General features: G+C 43.0%; 1 protein-coding gene across 1 annotated transcript in view; it reads left to right on the top strand.

Annotated features, from left to right (window-relative positions):
* Positions 1-25,539, top strand: part of TSPOAP1 (TSPO associated protein 1) — a 112,404-nt gene that overhangs the window by 39,210 nt on the left and 47,655 nt on the right. The window contains exons 7-18 of the mRNA XM_040422146.1: positions 4,427-4,531; positions 5,113-5,163; positions 6,866-7,061; positions 12,832-13,046; positions 13,227-13,336; positions 13,429-13,538; positions 14,315-15,118; positions 16,796-16,947; positions 20,822-21,385; positions 22,009-22,275; positions 23,174-23,356; positions 24,419-25,453. Of these exons, the coding sequence (XP_040278080.1) occupies positions 4,427-4,531; positions 5,113-5,163; positions 6,866-7,061; positions 12,832-13,046; positions 13,227-13,336; positions 13,429-13,538; positions 14,315-15,118; positions 16,796-16,947; positions 20,822-21,385; positions 22,009-22,275; positions 23,174-23,356; positions 24,419-25,453 (3,792 nt within the window). The remainder of the gene's footprint in view (positions 1-4,426; positions 4,532-5,112; positions 5,164-6,865; positions 7,062-12,831; positions 13,047-13,226; positions 13,337-13,428; positions 13,539-14,314; positions 15,119-16,795; positions 16,948-20,821; positions 21,386-22,008; positions 22,276-23,173; positions 23,357-24,418; positions 25,454-25,539) is intronic.

Below are 25,539 nucleotides of genomic sequence, written 5' to 3' on the forward strand. Positions count from 1 at the left end.
TCTAGGACGGCCAGTAAGTATGGCCATTCTACTGAGTCAAAGGCCTTGGCTGTGTCTAGAGATGCCAAGGCCCACTGACTCCTCCATTAAAGGCCTATTTGGGTGACAACCTGCACTCTACAGATATTATCTGTTGTGGACCTACCAGGCAAGAATCCAGATTGATCCAGGTGGATAAGGTTTAAAATAACCCCATTCAACCTCTGTGCCAAAATCTTAGCCAAGATCTTGTAGTCTAGATTTAATAGTGATATGGGCCTATATGACCCACAATCAACTGGATCCTTGCCTGGTTTGAGGAGTATCACAATGGTAGCTTCGTATAATGAAGGTGGTAAGGTACCTTTCGAAAAAGAGTCATGATACATTTGCAATAAGGGAGGGGCCAATTGGTCAGCGTATCTAGAGTACACTTCTAGGGGTAGCCCATCCGGGCCAGGGGATTTCCCATTTGCCAGAGACTTAATGGCCTCTAATATCTCCTGATCCGATATTAAGCCCTCCAGAGATTGAGCCATCTCCTGCGAGAGCTTGGGGTATATACTGCCTCCCTGGTGTAATCTACTCGGGCCTCATACAGGTCTTGATAAAACTCCCGGAGACGGTGAGCTATGGCCTCCGGTTCCACTACTATGGTGCCCTCTCCATCTCGGATATGCAGGATAGCAGGAGATGCCTGATTCTGGTGAACGTTATGTGCCAGCAACTTACTAGACTGATTGCCTAGTTCAAAATAAGATTGTTTAGTAAAAAAACTTTTGCGCTGGGCTTTTTCCTGTAATAAAGTAAGGTATCGTCTCCCGATTTGTAACCACTTCTCCCTATTCTGGGGCGTTGGGTCCGCAACATACAGCCTCTCCATCTCGGCACACTCCTCAGCTAGGTCTTTTTCTTGTTTAGCAGAGTTACGTTTGATAAAGGAGATAGAAGATCTCAAGCACCCTCTCAAATATGCCTTCCACCTGATGAGGGAGTGAACACACTGTGGATCCACCAAAGACATAGTCAATGCGGGACAAGGAGTTATGGCTAGCTGACTGACATGAGTAAGCCCGATCATCAGGGTGCTTATGGCGCCATAAGACCACCCACCCCACTTCCGTCATCAGTTTGGACAATGGTGATTCCAATGAAGCACTCCCTCTTGGCTGCTCCTCACTGTAAAACCTGTCCAGTAGGGGGTGTAGGGTCATGTTAAAATCCCCCATACATATAACCCGTGCTGAGGGAAAAGTGGCCGCGAAACATATCGCCTGGTGTATTACTTGGAGGGAGGAAGGAGGAGGGACATAAATCCCCAGTATAACATATAGTATGCAGTTAATATATGCTGCCACAAAAATATACCTTCCCGCATTGTCTATCTGTAGCTTCTCCACCTCCCATCTTAGGGACTTGTGAACCATAAGGCTGAGTTCACACAAGCGGATGCCGTGCGTGGCATCCGCTCCGTGAAAGAGTGCCAAGACCCGATGCAGACTGCCGAGGCACGGTGACAACTGTGATTTCGTAGTAAAGAGATCACAGAGAGGCACAGAGCATTATCAGTCATGTTAATGCTCCGTGCCTCTGCAGTCTGCATCGGGTCTTGGCACTCTTTCACGGAGCGGATGCCACGCACGGCATCCGCTCGTATGAACTCAGCCTAAGAGAAAGTCCCCTGGCCAGATTAGAGTATCATGAGTGGCGAGACCATTGGACCCAAGGTTTACATAACCTCCTAGTCTTGTCAGGGAGTAAGTGGGTCTCCTGTAGGCACAGGATATGAGGATTAAACTGACTGATCACTGAGAACACCATGGTACGCTTCCTAACACTCCCAAGGCCCCTGACATTCCAGGACATCAACCTTATGTCTGCTATTGTAACATCATGGAATATGCATATCGCTCCCTACCCTCTATTACATACGGCCACCTCCGGTCATACATCTTTATACCTTTCACATGATATGATAGTACACAAGTAGGTATGCAATGGTAGTTAAAAACTAGGAAAAACCAAACATTTAACAGTGGTTCATTAAAGGACATTGAAAAAGCAGATCTAGCACCAGGTATCCTGGGCATCACAGATATGCAACGGGATACTCAGTGGTAGGTCTTGTGTGGCACAACAATGTACGGAGTGTGCTAATGGTTAACTTAACCCTTCGCACTGTAACTAACTTAAGTAGCCCACAGAGAACTTGTGCCCCAACTTTGTGGTATGTAAATACACCTATCTGAGGGAGGAGCCCCTCATCTTTATACCGACAATCATATTTCTGCCCCTCCATAGCAGTAAGTCTGCGGATTACCACAGATTGCCCTTATCATAGATGCTGCTTTGCATCAGCTAATGCAGGACAACAACATTATGCAACAATGCAATATTATGGGGTGCATGATATGCACCGAGCACTAAAGATCAGGTGTTAGAGGGCAGAACATGGGTGGCATCATACTATAAGGTAAGTAAGACCCACATTTGGCATAACCTATTTTCAGTAAATCCCCTGCGGAGAAAAGAAACCCCTTGACAGGTGATAACATCTAAGGGTTGCAGTGAGTGTTCATCTCGGGGATCTCGATGGACGCGGCTTACCCTCCAGCCAGGCCGCAGCTTCTGCAGGAGTGTTGAAGAACTTAATGGACTCTCAGTCTACTACTCGTAGCCTGGCTGGGTAGGCCATGGAGTATGGAAGGTTCAAGTCCCGAAGACGTCTCTTAATCACTGTGAATGTCACTCTGCGCTTCTGAAGCTCTGCGGAGAAAACCCGGGAAGAGCATGATATTCGCATTTTCAAAGCGACGGGCCAGCTGTAGAATGAGGTCTCTGTCTGCAGACGTCAGTAGTCGCGCCAATAATGGCCGCGGTGGCGCTCCAGGAGGCATCGGTTTGGCCGGTACCCGGTGCGCTCTCTCGACAATAAAGGCAGAAGAGAAGGCGGCATCAGGGAAGGTGGCTCGCAGCCATGTTGACACGAAATCACACGGGTTATTACCCTCTGCACGCTCAGGCAGTCCCACTATACGCAGGTTGTTGCGATGTGTGCAATTTTCATAATCGTCGCACTTTTGCTGCCAATAATCCACTTTCTTTTCCAAATCAGCCAAGCGAGCTGGTAGTTGGTTCCACTGGTCTTCCACCGTAGACACACGGTTTTCCACCTCCGCAATACGGTTTTGCATGTCGTGTCTCAGGAGACAGATATCAATCTTTACCTCCTCCATCTTCCCTGAAAGAGAGGAGCAGCAGGTAGCTATCGCCTGGAGTAGTTGGTCGGTCACCTGTTTAAGGGAGGGCTCGGTGTCTGGTTCGTTATCCTCACTAGGAGCAGGAGAAACACTCCTGGATGTCGCGGCATGCGCACGCGGCCCAGGACCAGCGCCATCTTGGGAATCAGACTGGGCAAACTCTCTGAGTTTCTCAGCCGCCGACAGCACCTTGTTATGTGCCATCCCGATTCTGCGGGAACGTCCCGGTCTTCTCTCCTCCGTGCATGATATGATTGTGGTTGGTAAGTTCAGGATAACTGCAAAGTTAGGGCTACAGTGACGGAGCTCGGTTAGACACGTCCGTCCTTCTTGCACTCAGGCCATGCCCCCCAAGCTTGATCTTTTACTATAAAACATTGGTATTTATAATTTCTCATACACAAATATTCAGGTATTTTTGGTCCAGATGTTGGATAATGATTTAGATGAAGATGGCGTACGTTATCAATCATATATTGCATCCAATCTACTTTATAACCATGTCAAGATCAATGCAAGGCATTCAAGTTCCCAAAACTAATTTATAATATATTAATACACCATAATTGATAGTAATGATTTGGAAAGGGGATGTACGATAAAAGAAGAAATATGAGGATCGAATACTGCATTTTAGAACATCATCAAGATGATTGAACTATATATACTGAGGGATGGTATGCTACCAAAGTAGGTGTTCAGCTTGTCCCACCAAAATCGGTGGGTTCAGCTAACATTAATCAAATGTTTAAGAACCAATAGTTTAAGGGTCCATTCACACGTTCGCACATGAGTCTGCATCCGTTCTGCAATATCTGGAACGGGTGCGGACCCATTCATTCTCTATGGGGCCAGAAGAGATGCGGAGAGCACACTATGTGCTCTCCGCATTTCCGGAGCGTGGCCCCGAACTTCCGGGCCACAGCTCCGCAAAAAAATAGAACATGTCCTATTCTTGTCCGCAATTGCGGACAAGAATAAGCAGTTCTATGGGGGTGCCGGCCGGGTGTATTGCGGATCCGCAATACACCACGGACGTGTGAATGGACCCTAAAAGCAGAGTATGCCGGCCATACACATTAAGTAGTTGTCATGGGGTGATTGGGGAGACTTTGATCAATGGGGAATCTTGTCATGTGTTCACTGCAGGGGGATCACTGATTTGTTAGCTTTGCTTGTTCTTCTAGCACATGCGAGATGTGGTGGAGAGAAGGCAACAGCTGGAGAAAGATCATGAAGATGCATTACTAGCTCTGCAGAAAAGGCAGGAGGAAGTAAAGCGTCTTCAGCAGGTGGGTTACTTTCATTTTATATTAACTCTTCAAAAGTGTGAAATTGTATACCATAAGTTCACTTGCATCATTCTATGCAAATTCAATTTCAATATATATATATTACTTCATATTCATTCTAACCAGTCAGCGGGTTTGACTAAAATATAATCATTTAAAGGTGCATTTACACGAGCCAATAATCGGCCTGACAGTCTACCAATGTAAATGTGCCCCCAATCACCCAATCAACAAGAAAAACGCTTGTTCATCGGGTGATCCTGTCGTTCATGCAGGCACCACCGACCATAGTTTCTGGGCAGCAGATCGTGAATCTGTACAGAGACGAGGGATCGCTATAGCCAGTCTATTGGAAAAACAAAATGCTGAGCACACAAGTGCTTTTTGCTGCTGGCGTTTTTGTTAAGCAGGTGGCATTTTTGGGTCTCTGGCGTTTTTTTTTTTTTTTTTTTTTTAATAACGCAGCATTCTTGCAAAGCCGCAGAGAGTGACTGGCAGAGGAGAGATGCTTTCTATGCATATGTGGCACATGTATTTAAGGCCATGTAACTCAAATAATATGTTTTATTTTCTTACTCCAGGCCCAGGTTGAAGCTAAAAAAGAACATGAAGGAGCAGTTCAGCTTCTGGAGGTAGTGTCTTTCTTGTGTTAAAAAAAAATCAAATATATATTAAAGGGGTTTCTGACATTCTGATATTGATGACCTATCCTCAGCATAGGTCATTAATATCTGATCAGTGGGGTTCCAACTCCCAGCACCCTCGACGATCAGCTGTTTGAAGAGGCTTCGGTGAGCGCTGCGGCCCTTTTTCTAGGCCAGTGACGTAAAGTTCAACGGTCACATGGCATATGTGCAGGTGAGCCCCATTAAAATTAATGGGCCTGGGCTGCAACGCTAAGCATAGCTACTATACCTTGTACAGCCCTGTGCTTGGTATGCTGAGAGGAGGCTGCAGCAGGCACCAGAGACTGCAACTTCTGATCGACAGGGGTGTCTGTTGTCAGTCTCCCACCGATCAAATATTAATGACTAAGGACTCATTTACACATACGTGGATTTTCACGGACCACGGTCCGTGAAAACCCAGCCTGCCGTCCTGCTGGGCGGTATTGGTTGCTATGACGCCGTGCACTTCGTGCTGCCACCGCTGTATGGTGATGCACTCATGCAGATCATACGAGTGTATTACTGTAAGGCGGCGGCGGCACGAAGCGCCACGGCGTCATAACAACCGTGGTTCGTGAAAATCCTTGTATGTGTGAATGAGGCCTTATTCTGAGACTAGCCATCAGTATTAAACTCCCGACATTACCCTTTAATTAGCAGAATTTTCTTTTATGATATGTAATAAACTAGAAATTCTCTAGAACATGTTTCTGCTATCTGGGTATGTGTAATAAAATTATTCCGAAGATTTTACTATTATCAGGATACTTAACACATTTTCTTCTGATTTCCATGCATAGAACACTTTGGATACTTTACAGGTATGGTGAAATAAGGCTATTAGTGTACAGCTCATGTTCATTAAAGTCCCTCCACCCTCAAAACATTGTGTCACACAGCTTTTTATGGAGTTTTGAGCCAACGCCAGAAGTGGATCGGGCGGATTTGAGAACTACAAGTCCTTCCCTCCCAATCCACTTTTGCCTTTGGCTCAAATAAACAGTTGGTTATGTTTGAATCACACGTTTTCAATGCAGTTTTTGGTTCAGTTTTTAATGCAGATTTTATGCCAATTTGAAGAGAGAAGATATAGAAGTATTTCCTTTATACGTGATATCTGAATGCCATCTGGATTTGGCTCCAAAAACTGCATGTGCAATTCCAGCTTTAGGGTAGGTTCACATGGAGTTTTTTTAGAGAGGGTTTTGAGCAGATTTTCTGCAGGTTTTTCTGCCAAAGCCAGAAGTGGATCCAGGAGGAAGGAGAAGTACAAGTCCATCCTTTATGTTTCCAATTCCTTTTGAATCCACTTCTGGCTTTGGCGGAAAAACCTGCAAGAAAATCTACCTAAAAAACTCAATGTGAACCAACCCTTATAAAGCCCTACTTTACAAAGAGTACTTAACCTATTTTTAAACCCAGGCATATTCTCTCACCTGAACTGCAATGCTGGATGGTACAGGTGCCAGCTATCCAGTGCCCAGTGAGTATCGTGCACAGGCCTCATTTATTAAGATAGGACCAGTGCTTCGATACCCACCTGGCATTAAATGGTTGCCTCAGAAGCTGTAAAACCAGCATACAGCTGCATCTTTGACTCCCGATGACAGGTTGGGAGTGTATATCTGGACATCGCCTTTCATTGTCATTTTAACTTTTCTTCCAGTCTAATGTGAAGCTTTTAGAAGAGAAATGTCGTAGTCAGACAGAGCAGTTCAGCCTCCTATCTCAAGAGCTGGGGAGATTTCGCCTACAAACTGGGAACATTGATCTTTTAACCTCTACCTTGGTGACTTCTGAGCTGCCTCCACCACAGTCTTGCTCTACGCCCGGCCGCACTCCGGCTCAGCAAGAAAGAGAAGGTGATTGACTAACTTGTCTGCATTCATGTGTTACACATATGGTACACTCGGCTACTCTGTTGTTTCTTACATTGGGTATCTACACCTCCTGACATTCAAGTACGACTCCTATATTAACTCCTGTATTTACTTATTGATCTGATAGGAATAAAAATCATAATTTGCAGTAATGTACATATTGCTAGGTGGGTATATTAAAGTTAGGTGTTTGATCATTGGGCTCTTTATTTAAGGATCGTTAATTTCTTTTCAGATTGACCATGTAATCTTTCTGGTGTTTTCATGGCAAGAATAGCATAGTCTGTATTGAGGTTTATGGTGTCTAAAACACCAGAACCCTGACGGAAACCTGACTGAACTCATTACAAGTAAATGGCATCAATCAGGATTTTAAGATATCTTTCATACCTGTCATGGTAGTAAGTCTACTTTCACATTCGCGTTTTGGCTTTCCGTTTTGTGAGATACGTTCAGGGCTCTCACAAGCGGTCCAAAACTGATCATTTTGCATTCTAATGCATTCTGAATGGAAAAGGATCCGTTAAGAACGCATCACTTTGCATCAGTTCATTCCTCTTTGGAGACGGACACCAAAACGCTGCTTGCAGCGTTTTAATGTCCGTCTGATGAAACTGAGCCAAACGGATCCGTCCTGGCACACAATGTAAGTCTATGACACAATCTGGCACAATAGAAAACGGATCCGTCTTCCATTGACTTTCAATGGTGTTCAAGACTGATCCGTCTTGGCTATGTTAAAGGTAATACAAACGCATCCGTTTTGAACAGATGCAGACGGTTGTATTATGTGAACTGATCTGTCCATGACTGATCCGCACAAAACGCAAGTGTGAAAGTAGCCTAATGTGAACAGAGCCCTTAGGCCACAGCTACATGATGACTTTGGTCATAAAGTAGTACGATGTAGCTGTGATTAAAGATTGTTTTAATCTGAAACATGTAAACTGTTAAAAAGGTTTTCCAAGACCTAAATACTGATGACCTATCCTTTGGATATGTCATCAGTATCTGATAGGTGAGGGTCCGACACCCAGGACCTGTGCCGATCAGCTGTTTGAGAAGGCAGCGCCGCTCTCAGCTTTCCTAAGTCACGTGGCCTAGGCACAGCTCAGCCCCATTGAAGTGAATGGGGCTAAACTGCGATGCCAAGCACGGCCGCTATACAATGTAAGGCACTGTGCTTGGTAAAGCACGGAGAAGGCCACGTTGCTCATAGGACTGCCAGTGCCTTCTTAAACAGCTGATCGTCGGAGACCCCGAGTGTCAGACCCCCACCGATCAGATACTAATGACCTATCTAGAGAATAGGACATCAGTATTTAAATCTCAGAAACCCTTTTAAGATTATATTGTGACTCAAACTGGAGTTTTTACCCTTGGATATTAAAGACTAAATTTTTAATTGGATCCTTTTAATTGGACTTTATTGACAATGACTTTGGTAATGCAGCATGAAGATTACAATGTTGGGTAGCAATACTGCATCTAATGATTATCTGTGAAGTCATGTTATGGCATCCAACACAACTGTCACCAGAAAGACAAATCTGCTGGCGTTTTGGTCGTGACTACCTTGTGACCTAACAGACAAATCCCAACTTTACTGAAAAATGTGTGATTTGTGCCGTTATTATTGGTTTGAGAAGTTATCCTAGCTGCTAATGCCCTATCCTTTCTTCTAGATGAGTTCTCCTCCTGGGATGTGATCAGTTGGGTAGACATTAGCCTGGAAGGCAGCAGTGCAAGCATTATTTATCTCTCAGTGGAGGGTACTGAAACCAAGAACATGTTTCTGTAAATACCACTTGGTGTTGGTGTGGGTTTATAATTGGTTTTGGGTATAAGGCAGATTTCTTTATTTTTGTCTTTTGTACACGAAAAGTGCACCAAGTGATAATTTTCACGCAGTATAGCATGCATCACCAATGTGAATAATGTTATGCATGAATACTGCACATTTGAGTGAATAAATGGAAAAAATTTATAATAAGTCACTTTATTCAATGATTTATGTCTATCATGTGAAATCTGGAAAATAATTGTCTTCTGCACATACTGGTGTTATTGCATAGAGCTATGATTAAAGCCTTTTCCCTATGTATTTGCTGTCTGTCATGGAACACTTAGGCCACTTCCACGTGAAAGTGCGTGGTCCAGGTAATAGTCTGTCCAAGTATGGGACAGTAAATCCATGGTCAGGCTCAGCTCACAGCATCATAAAGCACTATGATTTTGTCAGCCAAGCCGCAGTTGGTCTGGGGGATGCAGCCATCACACAGACAGTATTTTCTCACACTTTAAAACATTACACATAATATATTGTATTTTTGTGAGATACATTTATTTTAGAGAGGATACATATGGAATTGAAACATTTCTCCATTTAAATCCAGGGAAAGGCGGGTTTACACAGCCTGTTTGTCGGGCAGATCATTAGGGACGAACATTCGCTTTAATCTGCCCGTCGGTCACCAGAAAAGCTTGTTCATCGGGTGAAACAGTAGTTCTTAAAGGCCAGTAAATTATAATGAAAGAGGTAATAAAGGGCGGCTCACCTTCTAACTGATGATGTATATGTGCTCCAAACTAGTGCTACGCCCTATTCACCAAGTAGAAGAAAATGATGAAGATGGATGGGCACACATAGATGGGATCACATAGATTTCAGAATTAGTCAATGGAATTTTTAATAGTAGTAAATAAAAGCAGTAGCAATACAATCAATACACATGCAGATACTGAATAAAAAGTACAGGATGGAATCCAAAATGTCAGAGTGCATTCCACCTTTACAGTCCTCTGCACTCTTTGACGTTTTGGATTACATCCTGTACTTCATTATAGAAAGGAAGAAGCAATCTTTAATTTTATTTATTTTATATATATTTTATGTTTTACATAAAGGATGTCCTTTTGAAATACATTTTTTTCTAGGGCTTTTTATTCAGTATCTGCATGTGTATTGATTGTATTGCTACTGCTTTTATTTACTACTATTAAAAATTCCATGGACTAATTCTGAAATCTATGTGATCCCATCTATCACAGTAAATTATAATTTCTGGGCAGCCGATTGAACCGTGTAAACAGTGATCTGCTGCCCAGAAACAATGCAGTTGTATGGGGACAAGTGATTGCAGCAGCTATTGCTTGTCTTCATACTACGTAGCTGTAGGTAAATGCAGCGCTTCACCCCCACAGAATGAGCAGCCAGTTGTCCGGAATGAAAGCTCCCTTCCCGATAACCAGCTGCTCCTCTGGCCATCATAAAAATCCAATCAAGTTGCTTTTAGCAGTAAAAATATGTTTTTGGGGGTTTTTTTTTGGGGGGGGGGGGGGGGGTCTTTGGATTAACATATTGTGAGATTGTATGAACATGCTCACAACTATGTACAGTCAAAATAAAATGGCCAGGCATGATTCAACAGCTACCGGTAGTATGAGTGTTGCTGAATACTTTAGATTTGATACTCAGAGGGGAAGATTTACTCATCCGATCTAATATGTTGACAGTGTAAACTTAGGGAGTCTAAAGACCTGCAAAGTAAAACAGTCGGGGTCTTTAGCTCACCCTTGTTTCTTTCTTCTCTAGCTGAAGCTTGAGTGCTTGGATGAAAATCTGGATCAGATGCAGGCTTCGAATAAACACGTAAAAAAGATATCCATTTCTCCAGTACTTTGAGAAAATAATCCCTGTTATTGAAGATTAATTCAAAACATCTTGTAAAATCAGTTTCCAACGTTTTTCGGACAGAAGATATCTCTAGTCCTTAGTTGTGGCATGTGTCATGACTAAGGACTGGACATATGTTCTGTCCGAAACACGATGCCACTGTACATGAGGTTTTTAATTGAAGGGGTATGTTTTATTGAAGTGCTGGAGAAATGGACGTCTTTTTCTATAAGTCTAAAGGTCTGCCAATTTCTGAAAATTTATCACAGGGCCTCCGGCTGGATGATAAATTTGGTGCAAGGCTAGACACTTGTCTAAGTTTATGAAACCTATTGGTTGGCGCACTTTGCGTCAGAATTTGTGCCAACATTTTAGCGTGAAGTAGTGTATCTTAAACCGCGCCCATTTCCCGCGAAGCCTCGTCAGCAGGTGGCATGCAGTGGATAATTCTTTCTTTGTGGCTTGCTTACTTCATGAACATGAGATGCATCATAAATGTGTGGAAGTTTGGTCTGGTTTTGCCAAAATTAAGGCATAATAGTAAATGTGGGCCAGAGTGTTTGTAAAAGTACTTTCACATGTACCAGAAGTGGTGCAGAGCATAAAAAATACTGACAGAAAGGGTAACTACTCCACTTTGGATATCGCTAGAATTTGCTGGAGCTACCTGAAGTAGCAAAGCACCGCCACACTACCACCGAGAGTGTTGACTTATGTATTTCAAAAAAATCCACCGAACTTGTCTAAAAAGGCTTGGGTTTATCAAGGTATTATTAGCAAATGTGAGACTAATTGGACCCAGTTATCAATTAAAGCAGTTGTCTGAATTAGAATCTGACAACTGCATGTTCCCTGCCACTTCCCGTCCCTGTGACCAGCCACAGGCCTCAGTGGTCATATGTGCTAGAATGTCACTTTACTGCAGGTGGGTGGCTTTTATTTTTATTTTTTAACTGGGACTATTCGGTCGGACAACTCCTTCAAACTAGGTTAATTGGTTGACAGAGTAACTAAGGGTACCTACTAGCAGTAGTTTGCCACATCAAAGAACTGTTGTTTTTCCCGTAATTTGCGGCCATGCAGCTTGAACTGGTGAAACTTGTGGTCTCATCATATTTTACCAGTACAAGCCACACAGGTAAAAAATAACTTTCTTGCTGTAAAGGCACTCTGAGGATGGTTTCATACATATGCCAATAACCAATCAGGGCTCACCTTTCACTTCCTAACGTGCTCTAGTAAAATGAAAGCTGAGCTCTGATTAGTTGTTTTGAGCAGTTTTGATAAATGATGCCCATATTTACTTTGGGGGGGAAAATGTGTTTGCAGGTTTGTTTGTTTTTTCGGGGGTTTTTTTCTATCATTTAAAAAAACTGGATTTTGTGGTTGTTAAGGTTGTTTTTACTTTTTAAATCTTGCTTGATAATCTGAAACCATTAAATGTGGCAAATAAAAATACAAGAAATGTGGTACTTGTTTATTGCACTTTAAATAAATTCTTCCTTGATGTCTCCAGTAAAACTGGGGTTTAATCAACTTGATTATAATTTTAGAGGATAGCAGAGAAGTGTAGGTATACAGTCATGTTTTAAACTATTAGTCCTCAGGGAAGGGTGCTGCCACACATTCACGTTTTATTATTATTTTTTTTGCCATTTTTCGAGCCAAGACCAGGAGTGGATTCACAAAAGAGAAGTCATATCTGTACTTAATACTTTCTCTCCTTTTATGATCACCTCTGGAGCTTTAAAAAAACCTGAACGTGTGGCAGCACCTAAAGACTTGGTGTCATAGGATTCGGCCTCATGCCCACAACTGAATCCATTGACGCTGATCCACAAAACACGCATACCGGCCAAGTGCATGTCCTATCCTTGTCCACAAAATGGACAATAATAAGGAAATGTTCTGCCTCTTTTGCGGGGCTGTGGAAAAGACACTGTGTGCTGTCTGCATCTTTTGCGGCCCCATTGAAATGAATGGGTCTGCATCCGATCCCCCAAAAATGCGTATCAGATGCGGACCGAACATCCGATCATGTGCATGAGGCTTTAATCATTTCATTATTGGTTACAGATTTAAACCACCCTGTTCTCTCGACAGTGGATGAAAAGATTGAGGATGATAAAGAGAAAGAACTGCCTGAAGCACCAGAACCAAGCCACGATGTCGGCAATGCTGAGGCCCCGAATCAAGCAGTTGCCAAAGGAAAACGAAAGCTTGAAGCTCCGCGCACCCCATCGAAATCAGAATCCACACATGATAGTTCCAAGTCTTGTCTCACCCCAGAAGTAAGGAAGAAGTTGGTCCCATCTCTCATGTTACTAACACAATGCTTGGTGTTATTAATGCCTTGTATATCTGTCATTAAGTTATATTCATAAAAATCTCTTTATAATTCACATGTATTTGTAAGAGGCTTTGTATTATCTACATTCGTCAACCTTCACGCTGTTCTCGATATTTCATAGGTTGACACTGCCAGTGAAATGGAAGACCTGGAAGCAGACAGTGTTTCATTAATTCCTGAACCGGAAACCCGATCCAGTGCTAAATTGCAAGTTTTTCTTGCACGATACAGGTAATATTATCTTGCATTCAAGAATTGTTAATCTCATACATGTGATTTTGTATTTTTTGTAAGAAATCATGATGTTTCACAATTACATACAGCTACAATCCCTTTGATGGTCCCAATGAAAATCCTGAAGCAGAACTCCCCCTCACAGCAGGGGAATATATTTACATCTATGGGGACATGGATGATGATGGATTTTATGAAGGTAGGTAATCTAAAATTAAACCGCAAGCTGAAAATGAACTTGGTTGTTCCGTGATGTACTTGTAGTATAAATACTCCGATATGCTGTAAGTAGTAAGTACTTCTCCATCCCCTTCTGCATGTCCATTCATAGGGCATATTGAGCTAATAAAGAGTTCTCTAGTTGGTAACTTCCTCCCCGAGTAGCCGTCATTCCAGTGTGTTTCCTACCACAGCACCATGTAAGAAATAAGCAGATCTGATTTCTCACTCATTTAGACTACCACCACGCGTTGCAGCAGAAAAAGCCTCCATAGGATGTAAGGCTGCCTGCACGCAACATGCGGGTGAACACATAAGATCTGCATGAATTTCTGTGCAGATTTGTGTGAATCTTCGCACCATATACGCATCACAATCTGCAATTCTAACAGTGGTGTTTGGTGCGGATTTCGTGCAGTTTTGCCGCAGATCTCACCCTTCATTAGAAAAAGAGTAAATCCGCAGCTAAAACCGCAAACATGATTAACATGCTGTGGATTTGGAAATCCAGGCGGCAGGGTGATTTCCACGCAGAAAAAAATCTGCAAAGTACAGTATACATGAGATTTCTGTAATCTCATACGCTTTGCTGGTACTGTACTACGCTGCGTTTTTTCCACACGAAAAAAACTCACGTATTCTGCAACGTGTGCAGGTGACCTAATGGTTTTCTCCAATTTAGGTGAAACTTATATGGCCTGTAGATTTCATGTGAAATATTCAGTCCTTATTCTTATTTTTAACTTGTCTTAACAGGGGAATTAATGGATGGAAGGCGTGGACTTGTTCCTTCAAACTTTGTGGAACGTGTCTCTGATGACGACTTGATCGCCTTTCACCCAGCTGAAACCAATGAGCTGTCACAGAGCTCTGGACAGGACATTAGCTTTTTGAGTGGAAGCAGTATGGAGAGAAGTGAAGAAGACGATGATGGAAGCAGCCTCAGTCCATTGCCAATGCAAGGAAATAGTGAGGGAGCTAGAGATGTCTCAGCTGTGCCTTACCCTCGAAAGCTGTCCCTCATTAAGCAGCTTGCTCGTAGTATAGTGGTTGGATGGGAACCTCCTCTTGTAGCAGCCGGCAGTGGAAATATCCTAAGTTACAATATTTATGTAGACAATGAACTTCGACAAAATGTTCGCTGTGGTGGACAAACTAAAGCCTTGATCGAAAAACTTGAGCTGAAAACTCGTACTTATCGCATTTCTGTACAGAGCATGACAGACAGCGGCTGCTCAGATCGCATGCGTTGCACTTTGTTGGTTGGCCATGGTTACTCACTTGCTCCAACACAACTACGCGTTCGCAGCCTTTCCGCAACATCTGCCGAAATTACGTGGCAGCCATGTAACAGCAACTATTCACATGCCTTGTATCTCAATGAGGAAAGCTGTAGCTTGGCCAAAGCAGGAACTTATTGGTACACCTTTAGCAGCTTGAGGCCTAACACCATGTATAATGTTAAAGTGGAAGCCCGACCCCAGAGAATTCCATTGGAGTTACCTCTGGAGAGACGAGAGCCAAAGACCACAGTTATGCAACTAACGACTCCTGCTGCAGGTAGGAAAGACTCACTGCAATATTTTCCTCCATCTACTATTAAGAATTTTTCATCTGGGTATTAGAAACCACAGACCCATCATTATACTTAATTTTAACTTTTTTCTTTGTTAATCCTTCCTATGTGCACTATCATACTTGATAGATCACTATAGATCTTTAAAACTGATACTTCATTTTTATTTATTTTTTTAAGGTCATTTGTCGGCAGACTTGTACCTACTGGCTGACCTGTTGCATGAGGCAAAGAGGCTCGTCGGCAGTTCTCTTCTGTACGGGCACATATGAACACTGGTCTAACACAGATTACTTCAGCTGTCAAGTGCACATGCAACAGATCAGCCATTTTCATAGGTACAAATCACCTGATAGATGCCCATTAATGTGTAGAGGAAGTGATTAAGAGTATTTTTGTAATATATTTTATTAGGTGATTTTGTCGGAATTTGTCCCTTTGCAATGTTCTCTAAATGAGCTTTGCTAAGGAAACCGGTTGTAATGTTTAGTACAGTACTAAAGACGCTCCTGGCTCATTATTAGGCTCCATTCACACGTCTGTAATAATGGGTCCGCATCCGTTCCGCAAATTGCGGAACGGGTGCGGACCCATTCATTCTCAATGGGGACAGAATGGATGCGGAGAGCACACTATGTGCTCCCCGCATCCGCATTTCTGTATCGCGCCATTTCCGTAGATCTTCCGGTCCGCGGCTCCCGAAGAAAATAGAACATGTCCTATTTTTGTCCGCAATTGTGGACAAGAATAGACATTTCTATGGGGGTGACGGCCGGGTGTATTGTGGATCAACAATGCACTACGGACGTGTGAATGGACCCTTAGATGTGGAGCCAGCCTGTCTCTAACCTCACCGCCTCCCTCATACAAACATCTATGTAACTGTCTTTATATTCTCCCTGATTTATATATGGTCAGTGCTGAGCGCCGACAACTCCTCTGTGCTCTATATCCCCGGCATGCCGTGGAGAGATACAGGAGAGTCGGGCAGTCAGCCCTCACCATTGAGGGTCCATTCACACGTCCGCAATTTCGTTCCGCATTTTGCGGAACGGAATTGCGGACACATTCATTTCTATGGGGCAGCACGATGTGCTGTCCTGATCCGGAATTGCGAATGCGCACTTCCGGGTCCGCAATTCCGTTCCCGAAAAAAATAGAACATGTCCTATTCTTGTCCGCAATAGTGGACAAGAATAGGCATTTTCTATTAAGTGCCGGCGATGTGCTGTCCGCAAAATGCGGAACGCACATCGCAGATGTCCGTGTTTTGCGATTCCACGGATTCGTGGATCCGCAAAACGCACACGGTCGTGTGAATTGACCCTGACAGTCAGTATAGAAGACAGGGAGAAGCAGTTTTACAGTATATAGGGGCAGTTTATATGCATACAGTGTATATATAACTGTCCCCATACACTGTAGAACTGCTCCTCCGTGTCTCCTATACTGACTGTCAATGGTGAGCGCTGACTGCCCACCTCTCCTGTATCACTTGTCATGAAAGATATTTTAAAGTAGAGCATACAAGCTTTAGTTTTATGTTTTTCATCATTCTTTGTCATTTTATGTTATTGAATGTCATGTGATACAGGTTCTTGTTAAGTGTTCTTGCTGTATTGGTGTCCCAATATGTGATCAGGTTGTCCAATTTCTTACAGGTCCTCCAGATGCCCCACTTGATGTTCAGGTTGAACTAGGTCCAAAACCCGGTGTCCTGCTCATCACATGGCTACCAGTGACAATAGATGCAGCAGGGACTTCTAATGGAGTCAGAGTGACGGGCTATGCAGTGTATGCTGATGGACAAAAGGTGAACACTTCTTTGGAATAGTCACCTGCATACTCAAGTTTTAACTGTTTAAGGACCAGACACCGTTTAGCTGTTATTAGAAGGTGTTAGATTAACCGCTATAACTTTTTCATTTTTCGAGCTATTGATGTGCTTTTTGCTAAATTTTTTTGTGACCAGTACAGGTTTCTTTTATTTTATATACATTATTTTCATATTATTAAAGGGGTTGTCTCATTTCAGCAAACAACGTTAATACAAGGCACTTACTAATGTATTGTGATTGTCCATATTACCTTATTGCTGGCTGGATTCATTTTTCCATCACATTATACACTGCTCATATCCCCCCCTACAATCCATCAGTGGTGGCCGTGCTTGCACACAATAGAAAAAGGCGCCGGCCTCTCTTGTGGCCAGGACCACAGATGCACACATGCACAGCAGTTCCCATCCCAGCCACCTCATATCATTTTATAGCGCTGGCCACAACCCCTGGAAACGAGCAGTGTATAATGCGATGGAAAAATCAATCAAGCCAGCAAAGGAGGCAATATGGACAATTGCAATACATTAGTAAATGCCTTGTATTAAAGGGTTTCTATCACTTGGTATGACATAATTAGCTGTCAGACACTAGCGATCTGCTAGTGTCTGCTCTGGCCAACCATCCTACTATAATCACTTGTGGGGCTGCGGTTTTGCTAAAAAACTAACTTTTATAAATATGCTAATGAGCCTCTAGGTGCTATGTGGGCGTCATTAGCACCTAGAGGCTCCGTCTACCTTCATACACAGCCGCCGCCCAGCGCGTCCCTCCAGCCCGCCCATGTCCTCCTCCGTGTGACGCAGCGGACGAGTTCTCGCGCATGCGCCGTGCGCGGCTGTATTCGGCGCATTTGAGATCTCAGCTCGGAGCGGTCAGACATTCAATGCGCATGCGCCGAATACAGCCGCGCATGCGCATTGAATGTCTGACCGCTCCGAGCTGAGATCTCAAATGCGCCGAATACAGCCGCGCACGGCGCATGCGCGAGAACTCGTCCGCTGCGTCACACAGAGGAGGACATGGGCGGGCTGGAGGGACGCGCTGGGCGGCGGCTGTGTATGAAGGTAGACGGAGCCTCTAGGTGCTAATGACGCCCACATAGCACCTAGAGGCTCATTAGCATATTTATAAAAGTTAGTTTTTTAGCAAAACCGCTGCCCCACAAGTGATTATAGTAGGATGGTTGGCCAGAGCAGACACTAGCAGATCGCTAGTGTCTGACGGCTAATTATGTCATACCAAGTGATAGAAACCCTTTAAAGAGCATCTGTCAACAAATTTGGCTGAACAGTTGCATGTGCGCTTGGCAGCTGAAGGCATCTGTGTTGGTCCAATCTTCATATGTGCCGCCCTGCACTGCTGAGAAAAATGGAAGTTTTAATATACACACATGAGCCTCTAGGAGCAATGGCTTTGTTGCTGTTACTCCTAGACACTTTGCTCTCTCTGTAGAACTGTTCTCTACTGTGACAGGACCAGGCAGTGTAAACCTCATCATGCCTGGCCCTACTTCACCTAAAGTGGAGAGGGAGAGGCAGTTGCAGAGAGCAGAGCCTCTAGGTGTAACAACAATGTCCCTGTTGCTCCTAGAGGCTCTTTTGTATATATTAAAACATCATTTATCTCAGCAATGCGGGCACGTACTGGTATATTCCAATTCAGGCCTGCAGATGGCAGCACTGTGTTGGAATATACTAATCTTTGTATGTTGAAATGGATAAAGTTCCATTACTTTATGCAAATTGCAATGTTGGGGACTTACTGTAAACAAAAGTAAAAAAAAAAAAGATGTTTTTGAAAATATTCAATTTTAAATCGCGCCCCTTTCGCCAATATTAAAATAAAAATATTCCAAAAAAATAAACCGCATAGGCATCACCGTGTCCAAAAACGGCTGTACTATTAAAATATTTTAAAAAATGCGGTGAATGGTGTAATGGACAAAAAAAACAATAATATGGCTTCATTTCTTTTTTTTTTTCATCACTTCACCTCTCACCAAAAATTGAATAGAAGGTGATTAAAAAGTAATGCACACTCCAAAATGGTATCAATAAAAACTTCAGATTCCTCTGCAAAAAAATGAGCCCTCAAACAGCTCCATAAACATAACTATAAAAAAGTTATGGGGTGCAGGATATGGTGATGAAAAGGGAAAAAATCATTTTTTCCCAAGGTCTTTATTTATTTATTTTAGTATTAACCCCTTCAACCACCGTGACGTACCGGTATGTCACGGTGGTACAGGGAATGTATGGAGCAGGCTGCTGTGGTGAGCCCACTCAATTTGCTGCGGTTGCTGGCTGTAAATTCCTGTGCGGTGAACGCTGAAATGGAAAAAAAAAGAAAAAACACACGATTTGCCATTTTTTTTTGTCACCTTTCCCCCCCCCCCTTCCCCAAAAAAATTGAATCACTATGATAAAAAGCCAAACGTACCACAAAAATTGTACCAATAAAGACTGCAGCTCGTCCTGCACAAAACAAGCCCTCATACAACTCTGTAGATGGAAATTTTAGTTAGAAAATGGCAATGCAAAGAGAAGTTTGATTATTTTTTTCAAAGGTTTTTTTTTTTTTTAAAGTAGTAAAAAAAAAATCTGTATAAGTTTGGTATCGCTGGATTCGATTCGTATTGAGCCGCAAAATATGGACGTCTTTAATTTTTAGCGCACAGTGTCACAGTGTGAAACCCCAATTTAACACCACAAAGATTTTTTTTTTTACCATTTTCGAATAACAGGCATGTTAAATTAAATGGTGCCATTAAAAAAATGCATCTTACCCCAGAAACAAACCCTCATATGTGAACGGAAAAATAAAAAAAAGTTATGGTTATTGGAATGTGGGGTGGAAAAAACTAAAAATGCAAGACAAAAATAGGCCTGGTATTTAGTGGTTAAAACACAAGAAAAACGATACATATATTGCATCGGCGTAATCTTACTGGTCCAGAGAATGAAGGGGACAGGTCAGTTTTACCGCATAGTGAATGCCTTAAAAACAAAACCCAAACTGGCGGAATTGAATTTTTTTTCCCCAGTTTCAGCACATTTGGAGCTTCCCATTACATCATATGCAGTATTAAACAGTGCCATTAGAAAGTAAAACACAAGCCCTCATACGGCTATGTGAATGGAAAACATCACCATGTGAGGAAAGGGCTAAAGTAAACTTTTTGTGTTCAAGGAGCCGCACACATATAGTGGATACAAACAAAGTGTATGTAAAGGGAGTCTGTCAGCAGTTCTGAGCATGTGAGAGGCTGGGAGGGGGGTACACACATTCCTCTTGTGGATCTTTTTCTAATTAGATGAAGTTGTTCAGCAGCCCCAGTTATGGGGGAAATCGACTCTTGTAGGGTTGTGCAGGCATACATACTAGATTTAAGTTGACTGATCCTGACTATTTTGGCAGAACCGGGCAACCATCCAATGTGTATGGGAGCCTACCAAATGTTCCCCAACTACAGAGGAGAGAAGGATCAGGCTGTTGGATCTCGGGATACCTGATCCTTTTGTTCTCAAAGGATAAGCAGTCGTCAGAGGTGTCTGGCAGTGTTTGTATGGGGAGCTGAGAGAGGTGTCTGTCAGTCGACACCTGTGTAATGTGTATAGACAGAAGCAGCAGCTGGCATCCTGGCGATCTCATAACCAGCGGATGTGCCACTCTTCCATCCCTAGTGCTCATTCAGCACTGTATCTGAGAGCAGAAAAGATACAAGCGGTAAAATGCTAGTCGTAGGAGTCTTTTAATTGTCTATACCGTATGTGTGTACATAGGGCTGTCTTTTGCATTCAAACACAGTTGTTCATTTGTGCTTTACTAGTCTCGTTTGTGTTTTAGGTACTTGAAGTCACATCTCCAACAGCTGGGAGTGTATTAGTGGGTACATCTCACGTAGCACTCCTGCAGGCATCTCGGGAAATATCTATTAGGACCATGTCCCCCAGTGGAGAATCCATGGACTCAGTGCCAGCTCACATACCTGCTGCCTTTGTGAAAGTCCCTGACAGTCCTTCCTTGTCACATACCTTTTCTGACACTAGCCTTACATGTCAGCAAGCATCAGGGCACAACCTGTCTTCTCCTTCTGAGAAGTTTCCTTCTATGCCTCTTACTTCATCATCACCCTGTTCACTGCGTAATCCGCCAGCCTCCGTTCCCCAAGCCAATATCTCTGTCTATACAGACTGTATTAGGGGTGACTCCATGGACTGTCTGCCAGTTCAGGCCTCGTCACTCAGTGCTTCCTCGGGTTACTGCCAAGGATCTTCCAGTTCAGAACCTGCTGAGGTACAAGCATCATGCCAAGGTACACAGGACAGTGTCCCGTCCACTGTTCCTGAAGCTATCCGACCTGAACACACATTGCAGCCTAAAGCAACACCACTACAAGAACACAGTCAAGTAAGTCTTTGGTAATTTATGAGATTTCTTAAAATTGAACGTTTAGCTTGTGCATGTATAATAAGCAGTCAAAATGGATGTCCAGCTTTAATCACCATGTCATTTTAGGTCTAAAATTATTTTCTGAACTTTTGGGAATACTAAAATACAGACAACATCCATTACCTTTTTACCCCTTATAAGTCCATTAGGTACTCGTGTACGGGCAATCCACGTCTTGTGTTATCTCCCTGTCTGCAGTTCAGTGGTTTCTGGTGGCATCCAAAGCTAGTATAGTCTGACAGGTACATTTTGCCATTTTCTAGACTCCCAAGGCAAGTTTTTAATTCTGTATTTTATTCTAAGAGGTAAGTGCTAATTTTATGTTACCAGTTCTGTTAAAGGGGCTATTCTGGTAAATATAATGATGACCTATAAATCAGGCTGAGCTGCGCCTAGACCATGCGACTGATGTACGGTGATGTCACATGGCCTAGGAAGAGGCCACGGCACTCCCGGAGAGCTGATCGGCACGGGTGCCAGGTGTCTGACCCTGCCTATCTGATATTGATGACCTATCCAGAGGAAAGGTCAATATAATTCACCTGATAACCCCTTTAAATGGTCTATGTAATCCTTTCTAGAAAATGCATCCAAACACCAAAGAACCTGAAAGAAATGACAGAGTTAACACCAGCCGCCTGCCAATGGGTATAACTTGGTGCAAGGAGAACAGTTTGGAATTGAGCACAACTGCCAAAGAGGAGTGCTCGAGCCCAGAGGCTGGGATGTCAGAGGAAGCGGAGCCAACCAACCTAAGCTGCCGGGGAGGTTCCATTGAAGACTTTCTTGAAGTGGACAGTAATAAGATAAAGGACTCAAGTGTGAATAAAGTCAGTTCTGAAACCGAGGTTTGTATCCAAGGAAAGTATAGGACAGCTTTCAGAAATGTAGATGAAATTTGGAAAAATTCCTTAATATAGCGTTATCAGAACTGCTCTCATTTGAGGTGGAGTTGGCTGATATAGCAGTGCAGGATCACCTAAGTGAGTATTCCAGGAACAAGAAGTTATACCCTGTCCAATGGTTAGAGGATAACATCTAGATTTGTGGGGGTCCGTCCCTTGGGACCCCTTTCAATCATGAGAAGAGGGGAAGCTGGGTTCCCTGTTTGAATAGAGCAATGGTTGAGCATCCACTGCTCTGTACTCTATATTTTGCAGTCCCATGGACTTGAATGGAGCAGCTGTGTTTCGCTTTATTAATACGTGGGAAAGGGGGTCCAGCGGTCAGACCCTCACAAATCTATATCTAACCAGTGGATAGGGGATAACTTCTTGCTACTGGAATACCCACTGATGTTATAATTATCTCCTATTCCGTGGAAGGGAGAACTTACTGTTACTAGAATACCTCTTTAAAAGGGTTGTCCACCCTCATGTAATTTTTTTTAAATGGCCGTCAGTGCCTGTCGATGGAACCATACTTAACTGCTCCCATGCTCTGTTCCGTGTGTGTGGGTCCACAGTTGTCCTGAGTTCTCTTCTGACACCACATGGACTGCGTTACATGCGCCTCTGCAGCCACGACTAGCTCCAATGGTGATGTGTCCCCAACTATATGAAGTAGAACAAACGCATAATAATTCCACTTTAATGTAAAAAATATTGTGGTAAATAGACATTATTGTGATTATTCCACAGTTTAGAACTTATGATTTGTTTCCATGCTGTGCCTATAGTAGTTGCTGCCATACCATTTAAAGATAAATATGGATCACCAGTTTTTTTTTTACCCTTCTGCAATCAGGATGTGGTGAAATTGCAATTGGACACACATTCCAGTGTACATCTTGATCACAGCCGTAGTTCTAATCTCTCTGATATCCTGGAGGAAGAGGAGGATGTGGAAGAAGATGATTGCAACGTTGTTCCCAGTGCCAAAAAATGGGGACAGTCATCAACAAGTACAGGTGGAGACAGTTCTGGGAAGGTATGTTATACAAGCCTTCTAGGTAAAGCCATCTTGAAATTATAGTTGGGCAACTTTAAAGAATAAAGTGACATCTAGAGAAGCAAGACAGATAGGACATGTAAATACCCTGTGACTACATTATTTAATACTGTAGATGTAAATTTCCCATTGCTCATAATGTTCCCATGTCATGACCAGAGCCCTTGTGACAGACAAAAGCAACACGAGTGAGTGTATTAAAATACAATAGTTATCTACTGTTGATAAAGTAGGGGGCTTACACTAAAGCTGGCCATTCACATTAGCCTCATTCCCACAACCGTATTTTTGGTCTGCGTCCGAGCCACATTTTTTGCAGATTGCACGCTGGCCCCTTCATTTCTATGGTCCCACCAAAATTTTTGACAGCACGTGTAAGTCATGAAATTATAGAACATGTCCTATACGCAAAACGCACAAGAATAGGCATTTTGATAATGCGTCCCACAAATATGCAGGATGCAGACGGCCGGGATCTGTATTTTGCAAATCTGTGGTTTGCGCATTGCCGTGAAAATGAGTTTAGCCAACACACTGTGTGTCGGGAGCTCCCGACTCTTCCCTGACAAATGATGTTCGAGGAGACGAGGATCTGGCAAATTAATATTTTCGCCCGATCCTTTTATTCTCCTGGGAGATAAGCCATCATTACTAGTGTAAACCTGTCCAGCAGTCAAATGATTAATGAGAATTCACCTGCTTTTCATTCATTGCATCTTTTTATGATGACTTAAGTCAGCATTTTTTGCCAGCACCCTCTCGTGTAAAAAGGGGATATGCTGCAGTGAATAACGGAAGCTGAGGGGAAAGAGGTATGAATGATCATATTTATAATAAAAAAAAAGGCACATATTTGAACCAGAAATGCAGTTAATCAAGCAGCAATTGACTTGCTATATCATTGATAATCACTTTTTACAGGCAATTTTTCTGCCCCTGTAAAATGCCCCTTAGGCTCCATGTTTTTTGTAAATTTCTATTGTATTCACCAGTATATATTACATTATTGTGCTTTTTGATTCCCTTTAAAAATTCATGTAGTTGGACTGTTGTGAGACAGACAGCGATGAGGAAATTCTTGAAAGGATTTTGGATCTACCTTTACAGAAACATTGCAGTAAGAAGTTATTTAGCATCCCAGAGGTGACTGAAGAAGAGGATGAAGATGAAGATCTCTCTCCTCACATTGTTTCTAAGAATCCACAGTGTAGTATGGAGCCACAGAAGTACCAGTATGGAAACCCCCACAAAGCCTTCGCCACAAAAAACGGATCTTCATTAAACCTACCCACGGAGACACCCATCAAAGTGAGCGTGATGAACCACAAGAAAGTGGAATGTGGGGAAGACTGTGTCTTTCTTGATGAGGACTTTTGTCCTAAATCAAAGAGTTGTGTTTATCAGTCTCCATCGGACATAAGGCCTCCAGTCTCTGAAAACCAGATGTGGAAAGCAAAAAGGATCAGCTATGATAATGACAGAGCTTGCTGTTTCATAGAGCCTAATCGAAAGAAGCAGAGTGATAGTCGGGAGCACTGCAGCCGAATGTCCACAAATTCTAATCAAGGTGGCTTTTACACCCCTCGATCCTACAAACCGAAAGAGCCATCATCTTCTGGTACAGCTCGAGACACCTCCCAAACAAACCACAAAAGCCTAAGGAATAAACAGTCTCGAAATACTCAAAGGCGTCGCCTGCTTGGCTCCTCGAATTTCAAACCAAAAGCTCCTGGGTCTTTTAGCAGTAGCCATTTAGAAATTGATGTAGAATATGACACAGAAGATGAGGAAGAGCCGTCTTTCCCAGCCCATAACACCAGCCGGGCTAAAGTTGATCTTTGGGAAGATGGTTCTCAGACTGACCGGGAAGGTTGGAGTGAAAGCTCTGGTTACTCTGAGCCGATCCAGTATACAAGAAAGAAAAATGATGTGAAGAGACAAAGTAAAGAACATGGCACAGGAGAATATCTTAAGGGAACCCAATCCCTTCCCCTGAGCTGCAAAAAAGATGACGCGGTTCACAGAGCAGCAAGTAGTAGAAGTATGCGATCAGTTCAGTGGGAATGTGATGGAAAGGTGATGCTTGAACCCCCAATGCTTACAGTGATGTGCTCAGCTGGTTTCTAGATGCCTTATGTAGTGGCTGTAGCTTTATCACTACC

This window comes from Bufo bufo, chromosome 3, assembly GCF_905171765.1.
Source record: "Bufo bufo chromosome 3, aBufBuf1.1, whole genome shotgun sequence".
Taxonomy (NCBI): Eukaryota; Metazoa; Chordata; class Amphibia; order Anura; family Bufonidae; genus Bufo; species Bufo bufo.